General features: G+C 56.1%; 2 protein-coding genes and 1 pseudogene across 2 annotated transcripts; all 3 read right to left on the bottom strand.

Annotated features, from left to right (window-relative positions):
- Positions 1-5,184: 5,184 nt before the first annotated feature.
- Positions 5,185-8,609, bottom strand: GPAA1 (glycosylphosphatidylinositol anchor attachment 1). Its single transcript, XM_042973337.1, has 12 exons — positions 8,437-8,609; positions 7,991-8,170; positions 7,797-7,908; positions 7,457-7,604; positions 7,276-7,377; positions 6,991-7,187; positions 6,720-6,916; positions 6,472-6,625; positions 6,227-6,322; positions 5,883-6,073; positions 5,631-5,801; positions 5,185-5,519 (listed from the first exon to the last, which is right to left on the bottom strand). Exons 1-12 carry the CDS (start codon positions 8,508-8,510, stop codon positions 5,276-5,278), a joined length of 1,866 nt encoding a protein of 621 aa, XP_042829271.1. The 5' UTR covers positions 8,511-8,609; the 3' UTR covers positions 5,185-5,275.
- Positions 8,610-9,687: 1,078 nt separating this feature from the next.
- On the bottom strand, positions 9,688-11,873 carry EXOSC4 (exosome component 4). The gene is made up of 3 exons (XM_042972995.1): positions 11,622-11,873; positions 10,207-10,413; positions 9,688-10,094 (listed from the first exon to the last, which is right to left on the bottom strand). Exons 1-3 carry the CDS (start codon positions 11,790-11,792, stop codon positions 9,735-9,737), a joined length of 738 nt encoding a protein of 245 aa, XP_042828929.1. The 5' UTR covers positions 11,793-11,873; the 3' UTR covers positions 9,688-9,734.
- Positions 11,874-15,711: 3,838 nt separating this feature from the next.
- LOC122235167 lies at positions 15,712-15,833 on the bottom strand (annotated as a pseudogene).
- Positions 15,834-17,908: the final 2,075 nt, after the last annotated feature.

The following is a 17,908-nucleotide window of genomic DNA, read 5'->3' as shown; positions in this document are numbered from 1 at the left end:
AACATGAATCTGCACATCTAGGAAGTTCAGTGAACTCTAAGTAGGATAAACTAAAAAGGATCCATACTTAGACACATCATAAATTGTTGAAAGCCAAAGAAAAAGACTCTTGAGAGCAACAAAAGAGAAGTGATTCATCACATACAAGTGATCCCCAATAAAATTACCTATTTCACATCAGAAACCATGGAGGTCAAAAGGCAGTAGAATGACATATTCCAAGTGCTGAAAGAGTAAACCTACCAGGGGCACCCGGGAGGCTCAGTTGGTGGCAGTATGCGACTCTTGATCTTGGGATTGTGGGTTGGAGACCCACCCTGGGTGTAGAGTTTACCTAAAAATACAATCTTAAAAAAATAATAAATGTAAATGGATTAAAGTCTCCAATTTCAAGGCAGAGATTGTCATAATAGATTTTATACACACACACACACACAACTCTATGGTGTCTGTAAGAAACAACCTTTATTTCTTTTTAATTTAAGAGAGGGTGTGCACATACGCATGCACTGGAGCAGGAGGGGTAGAGAAAGAGGGAGAGAGAGAATCCTGAGCAGGCTCCATGCTGTCAGCATGGAGCTGGACTCGGGGCTCGATCTCATGAACCATGAAATCATGTCCTGAGCTGAAATCAAGAGTTGGATGCTTAACTGACTGAGCCACCCAGGCACCCCTGTAAGAAACAAACTCTATTATTTATTATTGTTATTGTTATTATTATTATTATTATTATTATTATTATTATTTTAAGTAGGCTTTGTGCCCAGCACAGAGCCCAATGCGGGGCTTGAACTCATGACTGTGAGATCAAGACCTGAGCTGAAATCAAGAGTCAGATGCTTAACCAACTGAGCCACCCAGGCACCCCAAGAAACAAACTTTAGAATCAAAGACACAAGTAGAAAGTAAAAATGTGGAAAAAGATATACCATACCAACAGTAATCAAGAGAGAGCTGGAGTGGCTATACTAATATCAAATAGTATAGACTTTAAGACAAAAATTGATACTAGAATTAAAGAAGGACATTTCATAATGAAAAAAGGACCAACTCCTCAAGAAGACCTAACAATTGTAAAGATATGTTTGCCTAACAGCGCCCCGAAATACATGAAGCAAAAGTTGACAGAATGGAAAGGAGAAGTAGGCAATTTAACAATAATAATTGGAGACTTCAATATTCCACTTTTAGTAATGGATAGAACTAGACAGAAGTTCAGCAAAGAAAGAAGAGTTGAAAAACTGAACAATGCCGACTAGACTTAAACATCAATGAACCACTCTTCCAGCAGAAGAGTACATATTCCTCTCAAGTGCATATGAAACATTCTTCAGGACAGACCATATGTTAGAAAATAAAAACAGTCTCACTAATTTTTTAATGTTTATTTTGAGAGAGAGAGAATGAGCAGGGAAGGGGCAGAGAGGGAGGGAGAGAGAGAATCCCAAGCAGGGTCCGCTATGTCAGCACAGAGCCCGACACAGGACTTCATGTCAGGAAGCCTGAGATTATGACCTGAGCCTAAATCAAGATCAGGCGCTTAACCAACTGAGCTACCCAGTAAATCTAAAAGTAGTAAAATGATACAAAATACATTTTCTCACCACAACAGAATGAAATTAAAAGTCAATAACAGAAATTTGGGGAATTCATAAATATGTGAAAGTTAGATAACATATTACTTTTAATGTTTTATTTATTTGGGGGGGGGGGACAGAGGATCCAAAGAGGGCTCTGCACTGAGAGCAGTGAGCCTGATGTGGGGCTCATACCTACAAACTGTGAGATCATGACCTGAGCCAAAGTCGAATACTCAACCGAGCCACTCAAGCTCCCCTAACATATTGCTAAATAACCAGGTAAAGAAATCACAGGAAAAATTAGAAAATGAGGTGAATGAATGAAAACAAAACATACGGGATGTATCAAAAGCAGTGCTAAGAAGAAAATTTAGAGCTCCAAATTCCACTTCTAGGTGTATGCCCAAGAGAGAACATATGTCCACGCAAAAACTTGTTCATGACTGTTGATAGGCACATTGTTCATAACAGCCAAAAAGGAAATAATCCACATGTCCATCAACTGATAAAATGGGTAGAGTGTGGCATGTCCATTACATGGAACATTATTTGGCCATAAAAAGGAAGTTGTGACACCTATGTATGAGGGCATTCATATTAAAGTGCAGATTAGGCAAGTCTGGAATTAGAAAGTAGATTAATGGTGTCAGGGGCTGGAAGGAGAGAAGTAGGGTACAGGTTGCTTTTTGGGGCAAGGACAATGTTGAAAAGGAGCAAGCACAGGCCTTGGAGACCAAGGTGGGGAGTTTGGTTCTATCCTGGGGGTGACGGGCATCCCCTGAAGAGAGACTAGGTTGACCCTGGGTCCAGGCCTGGGTGAGCGTGCTAGGGGAGAAGGTGTATGTGGGGTGGGAGGTGTTCAGGTTGAATACTGTGACTTAGAGGTGACCATCACACACTCAGGAGGCAGAGGTGACACACTGGGGCCTGGCAGGAAGCAGGAGACAGGACCTGAGTGGGGGTATGAAGGCAGCTGGGGCTTGCAGAAGCAGTTTTGGATAATGGTGTCCAGAGCAGTCCCCAAGTTGTCTACATCGGAGCCTCGGGGGGAGTGGGGGTAACCAGGCAAATGGCTTGAGAAGAGCACAGGAAGTCTGGGACACCGAGGCGAGTTGCTAGAGGCGTCCCAGGGCCAAGTAGAGCATCCGCACGGAGCCCGGTTGTGGGGAGGCTGCTGGGTGTTAGGTGGGTGGAGGGTGGCCTGCTGGCTGGGGCCTTCACCTCACCTTCCTGTGCTCACCCCACCTCCCAACACAGGCGATCCTCTAGCCCCTGCGGAAGCTGTCAGGTCTGCCCCCTGGAGCCTCCTTCTGGACCTCCAGGTCGTCTCCCTCCGATTTCCCTTCATTCAACAAATACAGATGAACATTCTACTGTGTATCTGGCCCTGAGCTGGAAAAGTAGCAGGAAATAAGACAGTGTTCCTGCCTCCCATGACACTTCTGTTCTGGGGCCTAGAAAGCAAGCAACAAAGGAGTATGTACTATTAAGTACTGATTATCAACACAATAGTGAAATACTCCCAAATTCACCCAGCGGACACCCTCGAGTCCTCACGTGAGCTGGGCTCAGCAATGGTCCCTCTTGTATTGGTTGGAACTCGATCTGAGTGTCAGAAAACTCCAAATGACAGTGGCTTACACACGGTACAAGTCTGTTTCCCTTTCTAGTAGATGTAGCCCAGTTTAGCAACCCAGGGCTGTGTGAAGCCCAGGGAGTCCCTGCTCCTCTCCATCCATTCTCGACACGGGCTGGACCTCATGCCCTAGACACAATTCACGTTCCAACCATCAGTTCCACATCCCTGTGGGCAAGAGAAAGGATGGGGCTCGGAGGGCCAGTCTCTCTGGGTGAGGTCTTTGCTTGGTGTTCACCCTGGAAGCTTCTTGTTTATCCTGCTGGCCACAGCATAGTCACGTGGCCACACCTCAAAGCACAGGATTCAAAATTGGGCTGTATGACTCCAGAGAACAGATACTGGGTTCAAGGTACAGGCCCTACCACCCCATCAAGTAGAGCATTTATGTATGACCTATACTCACCGCTCTACCCCTGACCTACATTTCCACAGCCTAACATTTCCTAGTTTTAAGAAATGTATTGTACAAGTGACATTGCTGAAAATCGGAATAGAAATCCTGCTTTCCTGACAAACCAACTCTGTCATTCCCACGGTCTCAGAATTTTTTGTACAAAGAGTTCTGCACAAGTTCAGAATACAGTTGAGATGATCTCTGTGCTTCTGCCCCCACTTGTGTGTTCCATGATTTAATAGATTTTCATGATTTGTGCTTTAAGTGACTGATCAAGGCCAAAGCCTAGGGAAAAGGCTTGGGAGGGATTCTGGAATCCTTTGGAAGGGATACTAGCTCACAAAGAGAGAGACAACAGACCAAGGCAAAACAGAGGTTTTTGTGCGTCTTAGAAGACAGGAGGACTCTTGTCCTGTGACTTATCCAAGCACAGGGTTGACAGAAGCCAGCCTGGGAGGCACGCTGGGAGGCTGGGGGCTGCGAGTCTCTTCCCAGCCCCGGGGGAGGCGGGGCAGAACAGTTTGTTCAACATTGAAGGGACCAGAGGTTCCAGCCGGACTTGGGAACAGTGGGCAAAGACAGGCTGCTGGCGCCAGTGGGGTCTCCATCGCCCATGCTGCACCCCCACCCCCAACAATGCTGGACAGAGAGCACGTGGCCCCCTCAGCAGAGAGCCAGCAGTGACCCACAGAGGGCTGGGTCTGGGGGCTAGAGCTTCCTCCCAGACCCACCGTTCTGGGTGTGACACCGAAGGGCCACGGGTCCTGAGCGGACTCCCCAGGCGGGGCAGCTCTGCCTTCCTTTCACACTGAGGCCGGTAGGAGGCTGACTGGTCTAGCCACCACATCAGGTGCTGGCAGGGGTGCCTTGGCCCTCGAGGAGATGCCTCTTGACCTGATGTGACCCTGAAAAGCAACATTTTGCTTTTCTTCCCTCCAGAATGGACACTAGACATTCCAGTTCCTTTCAGGGGTCTCCGTATGTGGCCCGCCTGCTCCTAGACGATGCCGGGTGGGGCTCTACCGCTCCACCTTGGCCCTGCCTCTCATGGGTGGCTGGCCTGGGCCAGTTCGGCTCCAGGGAAGCTGGGCGGGGCCACTCCCGGGCCTTGGCGGGTGCCATTCCCCATGCCCCAGGGCTTTTCTGCAGGGCTCCAGCTCAAGCCCTTTTGCGCCTTCAACTCCAGTGCTGAAGACAGAGCAGTGTGGTCCCTGGGCACTTCAGATCCCATCAGGCCCCAAGCCACACCCACCACAGCATTTCCTCCTACCCGGCACCCTGCCTCCCACCGTGATACACAGGGAGCTCCCATAATGCTCGTGGGGCTGGGGCCAGGGCAGGGTCTACACCTGCCATTTCCAGATGCCAAGCCCAGTGTCCATCCGAGGCTCTCCTTGGAGGCTGATGTGGCTGCTGGGGCCCTCATTCCTGCCAGCAGTAAGTGGACCAGGGCAGTGCCCTCCAGGAAGGAGGTATGTGGGAATGCCAGGCTCTCAGACAGAGCTTTTTATCCACGTGCCTAGGAGCTCCAAAAGGACAGCAGACAGTGGGCCACGGGCCCTAACAGCAGCTGAAAACAAAACACCTGTTTATTTCCCAAAAAGAGAACCCCGGGTGCTTGGGGAGTCCCCACCCCGGTCTGTACCACAGGACAGCCACACGTCACTTCCAGAAGAGCACGTTCCAGAAGAGCAGCCAGCAGGGATAGAGGCCCAGAGCCAAGAGCGGAAAGAGCAGGGCGCCGTAGGTGTGGTGGTCCAGCACGCCCTGCGCCAGTGCCGCCAGGAAGAGCTGCCAGCCTTCGGCCAGCGACAGCGGGGCCTCCTGCAGCTCCCGCCAGAGGAACAAGCACCCCAGGAGAGTGGCCGCGGGGCTCGTCAGCACCAGCAGGGTGGCATACAGCGGCCTGGGGGGAGAGGCAGGGTCGGGCTGGGCTCTGTGGTGAGGAGCACAGGCCCCGGGTTGGGGGCAGGGCACCTCGTGTGCAGTTCTGTGACGGGGGCCGACCGGCACATACCGGGGCCCACAGGGGTGGGTGAGCGCGGCAGCGGGCACCATGGTGGCGGCCAGCAGGAAGCCCAGCGAGAAATTGGTGAGGGCAACGCAGGCCAACTGTAGTGCCAGGTAGATGAGAGCCACTAGCTTCAGTGCCATCCAGCCTCTGTCTGGGGCCTGTGCGCTCATCACCCTGCAAGACAAGGGGCTCAGAGGCAGCTGCCTGTGTGTCCAGGGGACCCTCTGTCCCCGCCCAGCCGGCCCAGCCGCTCACCGGTGGGCGCTGTGTGGAAGGGCCAGGCCGGCCGCATAGATGGCCAGCAGCGTCAGCACCACGGCCTCGGCCTCGGCCACGGGGAAGTGCTGGGTAGCCACGTGTTGGCCCAGCACTGGCAGGACGTAGAGGGCCAGGCCCATGGCCTGTGAGATCAGCAAGGGAGCCACAAGCGAGGCCAGCCCCACGCTCTGCAAGGGCACGCGGACACTTGGGACCTGGGCCCTAGGGCCAGGGGGGCCCCAAGGATCCTCACCAACACCCCACCAGTGGAGACTGAGTGGCAGCAGGACCAATCACCGGAACCCCAGGAGCCCTCCCCAGCAGGAGTGGGGGGCCGTCACCTGTGCTGGAGGGAGGGGAGGACCAGGTCCAGAGGCGCCCCCAGCCTCCTGAGGGCCCGCTCCGGCCTCATGCAACTGCATCCACAGTTCCAGAGCGTGGTCTAGTCAAGGACCCTGACAAGAGCTGTGATGGGATCTGCCCGGCGGGGGCCCCAGGGCCCATCCCACTCCCCCACTCCAAGGACCATGGGCTCTCCCAGCCTAGAGCGGAGGGGACCCGAGGCTGGCCGCCCGTCAGAGGATATCTTGAGGCCAAGGACCAAGAGCAAAAAGCCAGCAGCAGGCATGTAGAGGCCGATGGAGACGAAGCGCGAGAGCGCGGGGAGCACGTAGAAGAAGAAGGACTGGTGCAGGCGCTCCAGAAGGTGGTTGAGCTTGCGGAACATGCCCTCCAGGGCCCTGCCGGGGTGGGGCAGCGTCAGGGCCAGCCGGGCCCCCCAGCACCCCCTCGCCCCCCTAGGCAAGGAAGAGGGGAGGACCAGAAGCCACTTACTTGCCCACCGCCACTAAGTCATACTTATACTGTCGGAAGCTATTGATGCCACGTATGGTCAGGGCCTCCACACGGTAGCGCAGGAAGAGGCCGTGAGCGCCATGGGGGCGGCCAGAGGCCTGCTGCAGAGTCATGAGCAGGAGTGTCTGCAGACCCTGCAGCGGCCCGTCTACCGATGTCCAGTCCTGGGGCTGCAGCTTAGAGGGTTTGGGGATGAGGTCAGATGACCCCCACACAGGTCCCAGGCTGCCCAGGCAGGCGGCCCCCTTACCTTGCCCTGCAGAGTACACAGCAGTCCCCCTTTCTGACAGAAAGTCTGGAAGAGGTTGAGCAGATCGAGATTGGGCAGCTGCCCGTTGAGCCCCTCCACGGCCACATCAAGGCTAGTGACCACGTCGCTACTGAGCTCCAGGGCCAGGGCTGCCTGGATGGCCCCAGCCCGGCCCTGCAGAGGGGATGACTGCATGCCTGTAGGAGCAGGTGAATGAGGTGCCGACGGAGGGCTGGCGCGTACAGTGGCCCCGAGAGAGGGGCGGGGCAGGGCAAGAGCACCCACCGGTGACGTTGGTGTCGTGGTAGGCCTCAAGCCAAGCCTCAGTGCCCAGAAGGTCTTGCTCTGTCACCAGGAAGATGATGTCTTTGGCCCAGTAAATCTGCCCTGAGGACCAGAAGCTGGTCAGCAAGGCCCGGGACAGAGGCCGAACCCTCCCTTGCCAGCAGTAGCCCCTGAGCCTCACCCCGAAAGTGGGCAGCAAGCGCCAGCAGCAGCCCCACAGCCTGGCTGTTGGTAGAGTCGGGGCCGCAGGGTACAGTGAGCACCAGGGATTCGGTGCTGGCGGCGCGTGGGGCCCGCAGGATGCCATACACGTTGGTACCGGCCACCATCTGTATGCAGTATTGGCGGGGAAGCCTCAGCACCACCCCACCCTAGAGTGCTGAAGCCTCTCCCCTTTTCGCCCTAGGATGCCCGCTAGGAATTTCCTGGGCCCCAGGACCCGGCACCACTGAGCTTCCCAGTCCCAAGCCACCCTCTCAAGGTCTTTTTTGGTCCCAGACACATCCTCTCCCCCACAGTACATAGCGCTCGCGGGTCTCATCAGGAAAGGGCAGTTTCCGGGAGAAACTCTGCGTGTAGACCTCCAGCCCCACTGACCGCATCGTCCGCTCCAGCCAGGCCACTGGCAGAGCCCTGGAGGCACAAAGAGAACCTTTAAGAGCGCCCTGACTTTGACCACCACTGTTTCCCCCAGACCCACAGCTCTACCGCTCACCCCGTCTTCCTGCGGTGGGCAGCGAAGTCTCGGGCGAAGCCTCGGGCACGCTCTCCGCCCGCAAACTGCTCCTCCACCATGGTGGAGCCCATGGCGTTCTCCGACATGTATGTGCGCTGGGTCAGGGGCGGAAAAGCCAGCGCCAGGAACCAGGCGATACCCGCCACGTAGCTCAGCACGCTGCAGGGAGAGGGGACGGAGGAGACCGCCGGAGCGTTAGGGGGTTCTGACACCGCGGCCCGTGGCCTCCACCTCTGCACCGGGGGTGGCGGGGGCGTGTGTGAGGGACCTGGCCCTGGAGTCCGGGCACCCGGGACATCGGACGGGAGAGCTGAGCCCCGGGCCTGCTGCCCCGAGCGACGCCGGCGGGGACGACGCGACTGGCGCCAGCAGCCGGAGGGGCCGCCGGCGGCCGCAGCGCCGGGTTCCCCGGGCCCCGCCCTTACCAGAGCGGCGCGTTGAGGCGCAGCACGAGGCGGGCGAGGGCGCGCCGGCGCACCGGGTCCGACAGGAGGCCCATGGCGGGGAGGGGCGGCTCCGGGACCGCGCTGCCCCGGCCGGCTGCAGCCCCGGGGCCCGGCGCCTCGCGCCTGCCCGACGGGAACTGGCGCGCCCGCACGCACTTCCGCTCCCGAAGGCCAACGCGCCGCCGCGCATGCGCGGAACGGAAGCGGTACTCGGGCGGGCCGGAGAGCGGTCTCCAGGGGAAGTAGCAGGAGGTGTATACCACGCGAGAGCAAAGCGGTGGAGACCGCTGGCTGCTGGCCGGGGGTAGCGAGAAAGCTCCGATTTGCAGAACCAGAGAGGGGATGACTAGGGCGGGAGAGAGGAAAACCGCAGAGCACGGAGGCTGCTGGCAGTGACAGGTCCGAATGCCTGGGGTGGGTAGACAGGAAGAGGGCTTCCGTGGACCGCGAAGCCAAGGCATTGGCTGATTCGTTTCTGTGGATGTCGGTCAAAAATGGCGGTGAACGCAGAAGTGAAAGAAGTGTGAGTCCAGCACCGAGGTCATCAGGGCCAGATGACCACAGGGAGGAAGGTGCGGATAGTACCGTTGGCCAAAATGGGTTTCAAAGGAGCTGGGACATGTTGAGTAGAAAGTGGGGGGCACTCCTATTCAGATCAAGAGATGCCAGAGACATTAGGGGAGAAGCAGCCCCTGGGGGGAGAGCTGCAGGGGCTGGTGTTCAGGTGCGGACATGCGTATGCGTGTGTGTGTGTGTGTGTGTGTATAGAGAAGACCCCGTTAGACAACATGTATCTATTGTACTTTTGGAGCCTGAGACTAAGTAGGCCCAAAGGGCTCCTAGGTTGAAAGGGGCCATTCAGTCCAAGCCATAGTCAAGACGATGTGAGACACGGCCCCCACATCTCCATGGTGGGTTCCCAGAGCCAGCTTGAATTCTCCCTCAGCCCTTGTTGAACTCAGGGCCTCGGATGTGCGGGGGTGAAAATAGACTCCAGAGTCCAGGCCATTACAGGCCATGCTCAGCTGCCTTGAACCCTGCCTGGCACAATTGCTCTTCATCCACGGACACACTCCCCCCACCTTCTTCTTCAGGGTTTGAATCTTGAGGTTGCAGGAAGTATGTATTTCATGTGTGGGAGATGGTCCCTATTCCCCCCCATCCCCCCACCCCCGGAGCAAGTACCAAGCCAGGCTGGGAGGGTGTGGAAGTGCTATGGGGCGATCAAAGTACAGCGCACTGTGTGTGTTTTATTCCGGGCCCGGGGGGCCAGACGCTCAGTCCCCTAGCAAAATGGAGGCCTCCCGTACATGCTGCCGAACCACACGGTCCAGCAGGGTGTGCACGTCACGGGCAGCCCGGGCAGCAGCCTCCAGCACCTGCTCCAGGTGGTCTTCGTGCAGCCTGGCGTCCATTTCAAGCAGTGCAAGCTGGCCTGAGGCTGGCAGCAGGGCCAGGGCAAGCTGGGGGCCACCAGCTGCCTCCTCCACGTGGCTGAGGTCCGCCAGGGCCGTGCTGTCCACAAAGCCAGCCGAGCAGGCGCACACGAAGTCCCGCATGGGTATCCCGGCGTCCAGCACTGCCAGCGTGGCTGCATTCACGCAAGCTGCGTACGTCCCACCGTCGGCCTGCAGCACCTGCAGGAACCGCGCCCACCGGCGGCATCGGTGTATCAGGCTCTCGGCCGCGGACTCCCAACCCCCACCCCATCCCTCTCCCTCCCCAGGCGGATAGCTGCTGCCTGCTCACCTGCACATAGATATCAATCTGGGAGCGTGGGTGCAGCTGTGTAAGGATGGCTGCCTCGAAGGTCTGACGCAGCTGCAGGCCCATCTCGCAAGACTTACGGTCCCCATGTGGTCGCCGCTTGCGTTCGCCTGTACTGAAGGTCGCAGAACTATACTGACAGTTCACCAGGGCCCTGTCAGGCAGGGCTCGAGCCCGGGAGCCCCGGATCTGGGGGAGGAAGGACACATGAGCCAGCCTCACTCCTGCCGGCTCGCGCACCTTCCTCTAGCGCAGGCCCCGGACCTCAGGCTCCTTCCCACCCCTCCTCCTTCTTCCAACATCTCAACAGCTACTTTACCTTCAAACGCCCCACAGGAGGGCCACTTGGCCCATCTCTAAGCCATCATCCCCCCTCAGGTCTCCCCGTTTCCATCCTCGCCTCATCCCCTCCCAGCCCATTCTCTATTTGTAGCCAGGGCCCGTATATTCACAAGCAGCAAGTCTGACTTTGTCTCCTCTACACACTCACATATGGTACTGCCTTCCCAAAGCTTCCCCATCACGTGTGACACAAAATCAAAAATACTTTCCCTGGTCTGTGAAGCGGTGAGTTCTTGCCTTCCTAGAAGGCCCGCAATCTCACTCTGAGTAATCCCCCACCTCCCACCAGCAGCCTTTCCACTCTGCAGACGTGCGGTGTTTGTCTCCACCCCAGTGGTCTTCCCTTCTCCAGCAACGGAGACAAGGCAATAAAAAATCAGGATTTTATTTAAAGTCCCTTCGGGGCGCCTGGGTGGCTCAGTCGGTTAAGCGTCCGACTTCAGCTCAGGTCACGATCTCGCCGTCCGTGAGTTCGAGCCCCGCGTCGGGCTCTGGGCTGATGGCTCAGAGCCTGGAGCCTGCTTCCGATTCTGTCTCCCTCTCTCTCTGCCCCTCCCCCGTTCATGCTCTGTCTCTCTGTCTCAAAAATAAATAAACGTTAAAAAAAATGTTTTAAAAAAGAAAAAGAAAAGAAAAAAATAAAGTCCCTGTCCTCACGGAGTTAGACTGCCGTCCGAAGCGACCGATTACCGAAAGGCAGGGAAGTGTGTGGTTGTAGGGGAGGGGGCTGGCCACGTGAGGAAGGCGGTCCGGGGAGGCGTCACCCGGAGGATGACGTCAGAGTAGAGAGCAGAGAGAGGACGCGAACGCGGGAGAGCGCGGGGCGCTTGGAGGAAGCGCAAAGAGGAGGGCAGGGCGGAGGGGAGAGAGGCCGGGGAGAAAGGCGGGGACCACGGTGCACCACGCTGCCAGGACTTTGGCTCTGGAGCCGAGCGAGCGGCGGCGGCCCTGAAGATGCGCTGGGTGGACGCGGCGCGCGCCGGCCGTCGCCTCGGCATCCTCAGCTCAGCCTGGAGGCCCCTCGCACCCCGCCCAGCTCGCGCACGCCCACTCGCCTCGTGCGGCCCGTAGACCACCGCCAGCGCCTTGGTGTTGCCTTGCTCGATGTAGGCCGAGCCGTCGGCCTGCGCGAACACGCCCATCCGCGCCTGGATCTTGCGCAGCTCCCCGGCGCGCCGTCCGTCTACCCGGTAGCCCTGATCCGACAGCAGCTCCAGGCCCGCCATGTCGCCCGGCCGCTAGCCACGCTCCCGCCTCCCGCAAAACTACAGTTCCCGGCGCCTCTGACCCTCACTTCCGACCTCCCGGCGCCGCCTCCCGACCGCCGGCCGAACGCCCCACTTCCGGCCTCGGAGCACTAGGGTGCCGGCGGCCCCGCTGGCCCTACTTCCTGCCGCGGGAGTCGTGGGCGGTGCCGACCGGGTGCCAGAGCGCTGTGCCCGCGGGCGTTTTGGGGCGCTGTCCCACGGCTGCCAGAGGTGGAGACCGGCAGGGAGAAGGATCCCCCGGCCGCGCCCCTTCGGGTTTGTCGCGGGGGCGGTTTTAACGCTCCCCCCCCCCCCCCCGCCCGAGACCTCCCCGGACTTTCCCGCACGCGCCTACACCTGGTCCCAGAGGGCCGGGACCTGCCGCCCCCGGCCACTCCTCCACCCCACCTTCGGGGACCGCGCCTGCGCCCTGCCTGCTAGTCCCTGGCCGCGGAGGCTCCTCGGAGGTTGGGCGGGAGAGCGCAGCGCCCGCTGCAGGATGCGGCATCCCGTCAGCGCTGATTTTCTTGCTCTTCCGCAGCCGTAAAGGCATGCGTTCTCCCAAGCCGAGACACGCTTTGTGTTTTCTTACCGTTTAGGTTTTACATTTGTACATTAAAAAAAATTGACACGTAATCTGTACGGTACACACACATGCTCATACTCCTTTGATAGAGCGTTTAAGATTTTCTTCTCCATGTTGGCTTAGTTCTTTCTGTCCGCATCCCCTCTGCCCCCACGCCCTCTTCCTTACCGTAATAAATAGTTCTTTCCAGGTTTTTCTCCACACTCAAATGTGATCACATGTGAATCAAGCACAGATACGCGCCGTTGTACAGTCATGTAGCATTTGGATCTGTGGTGGTTATTACTATTTAATGGGATTCTTTTATACGCCCTTTTCTGTTTTTCACTCAACACTTTATGAAATCCACGCAATCTTGTGGAACTCTCATTAATTTTTGATTGCCAGGATGTATCCCCGCCACTGCCCCACGTGGGCAGTGGGTGCCTGTCGAGGGGCTTAGGCAATGGGGATAGAATCCCACAATGCGGATTCTCTGAATGAAGAGTAAACGTGAGAGTTCCTTTTTCCCCTCTCTTCCCACCAAGAGTAACTGTTACATTTTTACATAATCCTTGCCAGTCCTGAGTGTTACTGACCCCACCTCTCTTTCCTGCATCCTGACTTGGTGTATTCCAGCACCTGGTGGCAATCCCACAGGAGGGAACTGCCAGTGTGTCTATAGGGGGGAGATATGAGGGCTTTTCCTCCCCAGGTACCTCCTGCTCCAGGTGTCTCTGTTTCCCAGTGGTCAAGGTCCCCAGCAGGAGGCTTGTGTCCCCCCTTCCAGCGGCATGACTCAGCTCCCCTGCAGTGCTCAGGAAGCCAGAGCCAGTGCTCCAACTTTGAAAGTGGGAAGATGAGCCGAAAGGGTTGCCACACACTGAGAGGAGGTGGTAGGAGGAAGGTGCACAGGCCCCGCTCCCAGCATGCCCTTCGTTTACATCCAGCTCCCACAAAGCCGGAGAACGGGCCACCTTTTTCCTCTGACGATGAAGATACCCTCACCCTTTCCAAAAGGGGTTGTGTGGAGTTTGCATGTCTGTTTATCTCTTGCTGCATAACCTTAGTGACTTCAAATAACAACAAATGATATTACCAGACCTTGCAATCCAGAGGATTGCCTGGGCTCATCTAGGTGGTTTGCACTTGGGATCTTTCCTGCCTGTGGTCACCGTGGACACCGACAGGTGTGGTCTTGAGGGCTTCCTCTCTCGCATCTTTCATGGTTGTTGCTGGCTGTTGGCCAGGGCCTCATCTGGGCCTGTGAGACAGCATACCTACCCACAGCCTCTCCATGCACCCCATGCTTCCTGGAAGCATGGCGCCTGGGTTCTACGGTGACCTCAAAAGACAAGGTGGTCACGTGGTGTTTTAAGACCTAGCCCCAGAAGTCACGTAGTGTTATTCCCACCAGACTACGTGGGTCAAGGTGGTCACAAAGGTCTTGCCCAGGCTCAAGGGGAGGGACATGGACCCTGCCCCTCAATAGAAGCAGGATTAACGTCATGTCCTGAGAAAAGCGGGCAGAATGGACACACTGTAATAGCAGGAGCCCAAGTCCTACAAGCACAGCGTCCCCTCCGAGGTGGTGGTCTCTGAGCTGAGTACAGCACAAAAGCTGTGAGTCGGCCACGGCCCTGCCACTGTCCCTGGTCTAAGGCTATGATGGCGATCGTCCTCCGCAACCCCCCACCCACAGTCTCCCTGCTGTCAGTTCTTCGGCCAGATCCAGCTGGTTACTGGTGGTTTGATCCAGCCTTTTTCTCTCAGCGTTTTGAGCTCGGATTGTCCCTGTCCTTGCTGGGTCAAGATTGCAGTAGTTGTCCATTGACACAGGTGGAAACCCTACAGGGGTCCCCACATGTGTCCTGCCCCAGTTGCACACCCAGGACAATCAGAATAATGTTGGTCCTGGCCTGCAGAGCCCCGAGCTCAAAGTGGCTGGGTGATGGCTCTTCCCTCCAGATCAGTGGAACCCTTATCGTCCTTCGGTGGAAGCGTCCCCTCCACCCCTGCTTCCAGCCTGGCAGCGTCTCCAGTTTAGGGGGCCATTCCTGCCCCCCTGGATTCTCTGACCCTGTGTTGGAAACACAGGTAGATCCAGGTTTGGGGGGCCTCACACTTCTACAAATTTGGGAGCTGTGTCGGGAATTCCGGACCACTCCTGGATTCAGTGATTTGCTTGGAGGACTTGTAGAATTTGGCACAGACTGTTGAACCTGTGGTTGAGCTTTATTCCAGAGAACGGGTAGTAATCAGCATCAGCAAAGGAACATGTGGCAAAATCAGGCAAACAAGCACAGCTTCCAGAACCCTCTCCCAGAGACCCCGCAGGACACACTCCCAATTCCCACAGTGGCAGACGGTGACAGCATGTGTGGAATGTTGTCCACTGGGATGCTCACCAGAGACTCGGCACCCAGGCTGTTCACAGGGGGCTGGTCATGTTGGCGCCCTCTGCCTGGAACAAACCCCGATTCCTAATGTCTAGGAGGAGGAAGTCAGGAGTTCCCCATAAGCCATATTTATTTGTTGAGTTTAGGCTCAATGGGCCACTGTTAGGGAACCGCAGGAACCTTCCGGAAACTGAAGCTCCCAGACACCAGCTAACCCTGTGAGCACATCTTCCGAAGGAGAGCCGTCTCAGCCCCGCTGTGTTAACTCTTTCCCGCATAGTGCTGTTTTCAATAAATAGAAGACAAAATCATATACACAAAATTAAGTGAACAGAGTGACAAGAGAAACCCTAACACGTAACGTAAATTTTTAGAGTTCACCAAAAGCACAAACATCACAAAACAAAGAAGATCAACATAATATCATGAATTGTCTTCCCGAAATATTTCTCTAACACGTTTCCCTTATGCTTTTTGGGGTTTTTTTTTTTTTTTGGTTTGCTTTTTGTTTATTCAGACAGGAAGCAGGATTTATTGGTGGGCATGAATGGGGACGGGCAGTCTGAAGTTCTCGTGAGTGCAGAGCCCGCTATTTGTCCAAGGGGCCGTGATGAGGGATGTATTTGACCCCATAGCCATCTGGGATGGACGGCTTTTCAGCCAACATGTCTTCAGATTCGTCCGCATTAAACTCAGTAAAGCCTCACTTCTTGGAGACGTGGATCTTCTGGCGGCCAGGGAACTTGAACTTGGCCCTGCGTGGGGCCTCCATCACGGGCCCCTTGTTCCGCAGCTTGGTACGGATGGACACGACGACTTGGCCAGTGCGCACCCCCGGCCACTGTTCCCTGGGGCTTTCCAAAGACACCCCGCATACCTGTCTGCAGCCTAGATTGGAGAAAGCATGTGATCAGACATCAGTCTCCACTGGAAGCGCTGTCTCCGCGGTCCCTTAGGGCCACCCGTGCAGTCAGTAGGCTGCACACACTACCGGGGAGGCTGCTGTTTGCCGCCACGGCACAGCAGCCTCCGCGGGGAAAGGCACAGTCGGCTCCCCCACGCTTTTGGGTGTAGCCTCTGCTGGCCTATTGAGATCGCGACACTTGGGGGTCTGGCGGGCTCAGTCAGTGGAGCACACGACCCTTGATGACCCTTGATCTCGATCTCGGGGCTGCGAGTTGGAGGCCCGCCCACGCTGGGTGTAGAGGTTACTTAAAGCAAAATATGAAAAAAAGACGACGACCCTTTCGTGCTGTCATTCTCTCTATATAGAGAGAAGACAATTCAGTCTCTTTTCTAACACGTTTGATGAAAGTTATTTTTATTATAGCTTAGGAAAGTTGCTTTCAGGTAATGGCTCTCGTGGGTAATATTGTGTGGATTTTTAGAACCGTTAAATTTGAGGAGCCCTCTGTCAGATTTTTCTTACATACGAGCCCTAAGATTTCAAGGCCTTTGGGGTTCTCTTCTTTGTGATGAAATGACTTTAGGTATTTTTTTGAATTGACGACGCTCATTAGCCAATTCCATCAGGCCAGAGTGTCATGACGTGGGGCACAGAGGGAGGCAGGTGTGTCCCTGGAAGCCATGTCTACACCAGAATGACAGCAATAGCTTAACCACCCCAAGAAGTGAGTGTTCCCGCGGAGCCCAGACTAAATGCAGCCCCAACTCCACATCGTGAGCACTGCCCCTGCAGCCCCGTCAGCAGGGAGGGAGGGACTGAGAGCAGGTCGCAGGAGGGAGAGAGCTTTAACCGAAGGTGGTTATGTTACTTTCGCGAATTTTACAAAAAGTGACCTTGTAGACACTCTGCCGAGGCCCCGCCCTGGGATGGGCTGTGCGAATGCGGGGTGAGCCTCATGACTTCACAGTGAGCCCGTTCCCCAGAAACCCTGACACCGAGGACAGCACAGACACATCCCGACGGTGTCCCACCCTCGGAGGGGCTCATAGTCAGCTGGGAGTGTGCAGGACCCTCAACGGACTGTCACTTTCCCATTAGACTGAAGGGGAACTTGGGAAGATAGGTGAGTCCAGGGTCGTGAGCTCGTTGCCCCAGGCCGTCAGCTCTAACATGGGTCCCTGGCGTGCAGCACTAGCCAGTGGGAAGTAGGGCAGGCCTGGGTAAGCCAGGAGGGAGGTGCTAGCAGAGGGCCTCTGGGTGGGAGGGTCCAGGGTCACGGGTCACTGCTGCACGGGTGGGGTGTTTAGCGACAGCAGTGAAAGCTGTGCAGAACCACCCGCTGACCCACGGCCACTCCACTCGAGGGCATTTGCCTAAGCAAAGCTGTGATGTCTTTCTCTGCTAAGTGCAAAATCTGGGCTTCAAAAAGCAGTCAGTGTTACCTATCTCTCCCGGGCAACTACCACACTATCCTGTTCCTTTGCACAGTTCATGATTTTCTGTTGAAAACTGGACACTTAAATTTTTTCTTAAGCTTATTTATTTATTTTGAGAGAGAGAGAGGGACAGAGAGACAGAGAGACAGAGAGCACATGTGGGGTAGGGGCAGAGAGAGAGAGAGAGGGAAAGAGAGACAGAATTCTAAGCACTTTCCGCGCTGTCCGCACGGAGCCTGACGAGGGGCTCGAGCTCATGAACTGTGACATCGTGACCTGAGCCCGGATCAAGAATCAGATGCATAACCAACCGAGCCACCCAGGCGCCCTGAAAACTGGACATTTTAGACGAGCCATTATAGTGACTCTGGATTATGATTAACCAATCCTCCTTTGGTTTGTTGATCTTGCTGTTTTGTTAGTTTATTTGTCCAGTGGCTTCGTTTATTATTATTTTGTTAGTTTTTATGTCTAGTCCGGACAGTTCCGTGAAGTCTATTCCTTCACGGTGCGTAGCCTATGATGCCACCACTCAGATCCCCACCACCCGGGTCTTATACTGAAGCCTCGCTTCCTAGAAGTCACATGTGGGTCAGGACAGCTTGGGGTTCAGCCACCAACCGGGCGAAGACTGTGCTTAAGCGACCCCCCGCCAGTGAGGTGCCATCCACGGCTGATGGATCAGCGTGCGGCTGGAAAACGCCTCGTGTCCAGCCGGTGTATCAGGCTGAGGGATACCCTCCAAGGCCCTAGTCCCCCAAAGCTATGAGTGTTACCTTATGTGGCAA

Source organism: Panthera tigris, chromosome F2, assembly GCF_018350195.1.
Source record: "Panthera tigris isolate Pti1 chromosome F2, P.tigris_Pti1_mat1.1, whole genome shotgun sequence".
Taxonomy (NCBI): Eukaryota; Metazoa; Chordata; class Mammalia; order Carnivora; family Felidae; genus Panthera; species Panthera tigris.
Note: the sequence above shows the minus strand (reverse complement) of the source record. Positions and strands in the feature narration are given on the sequence as shown.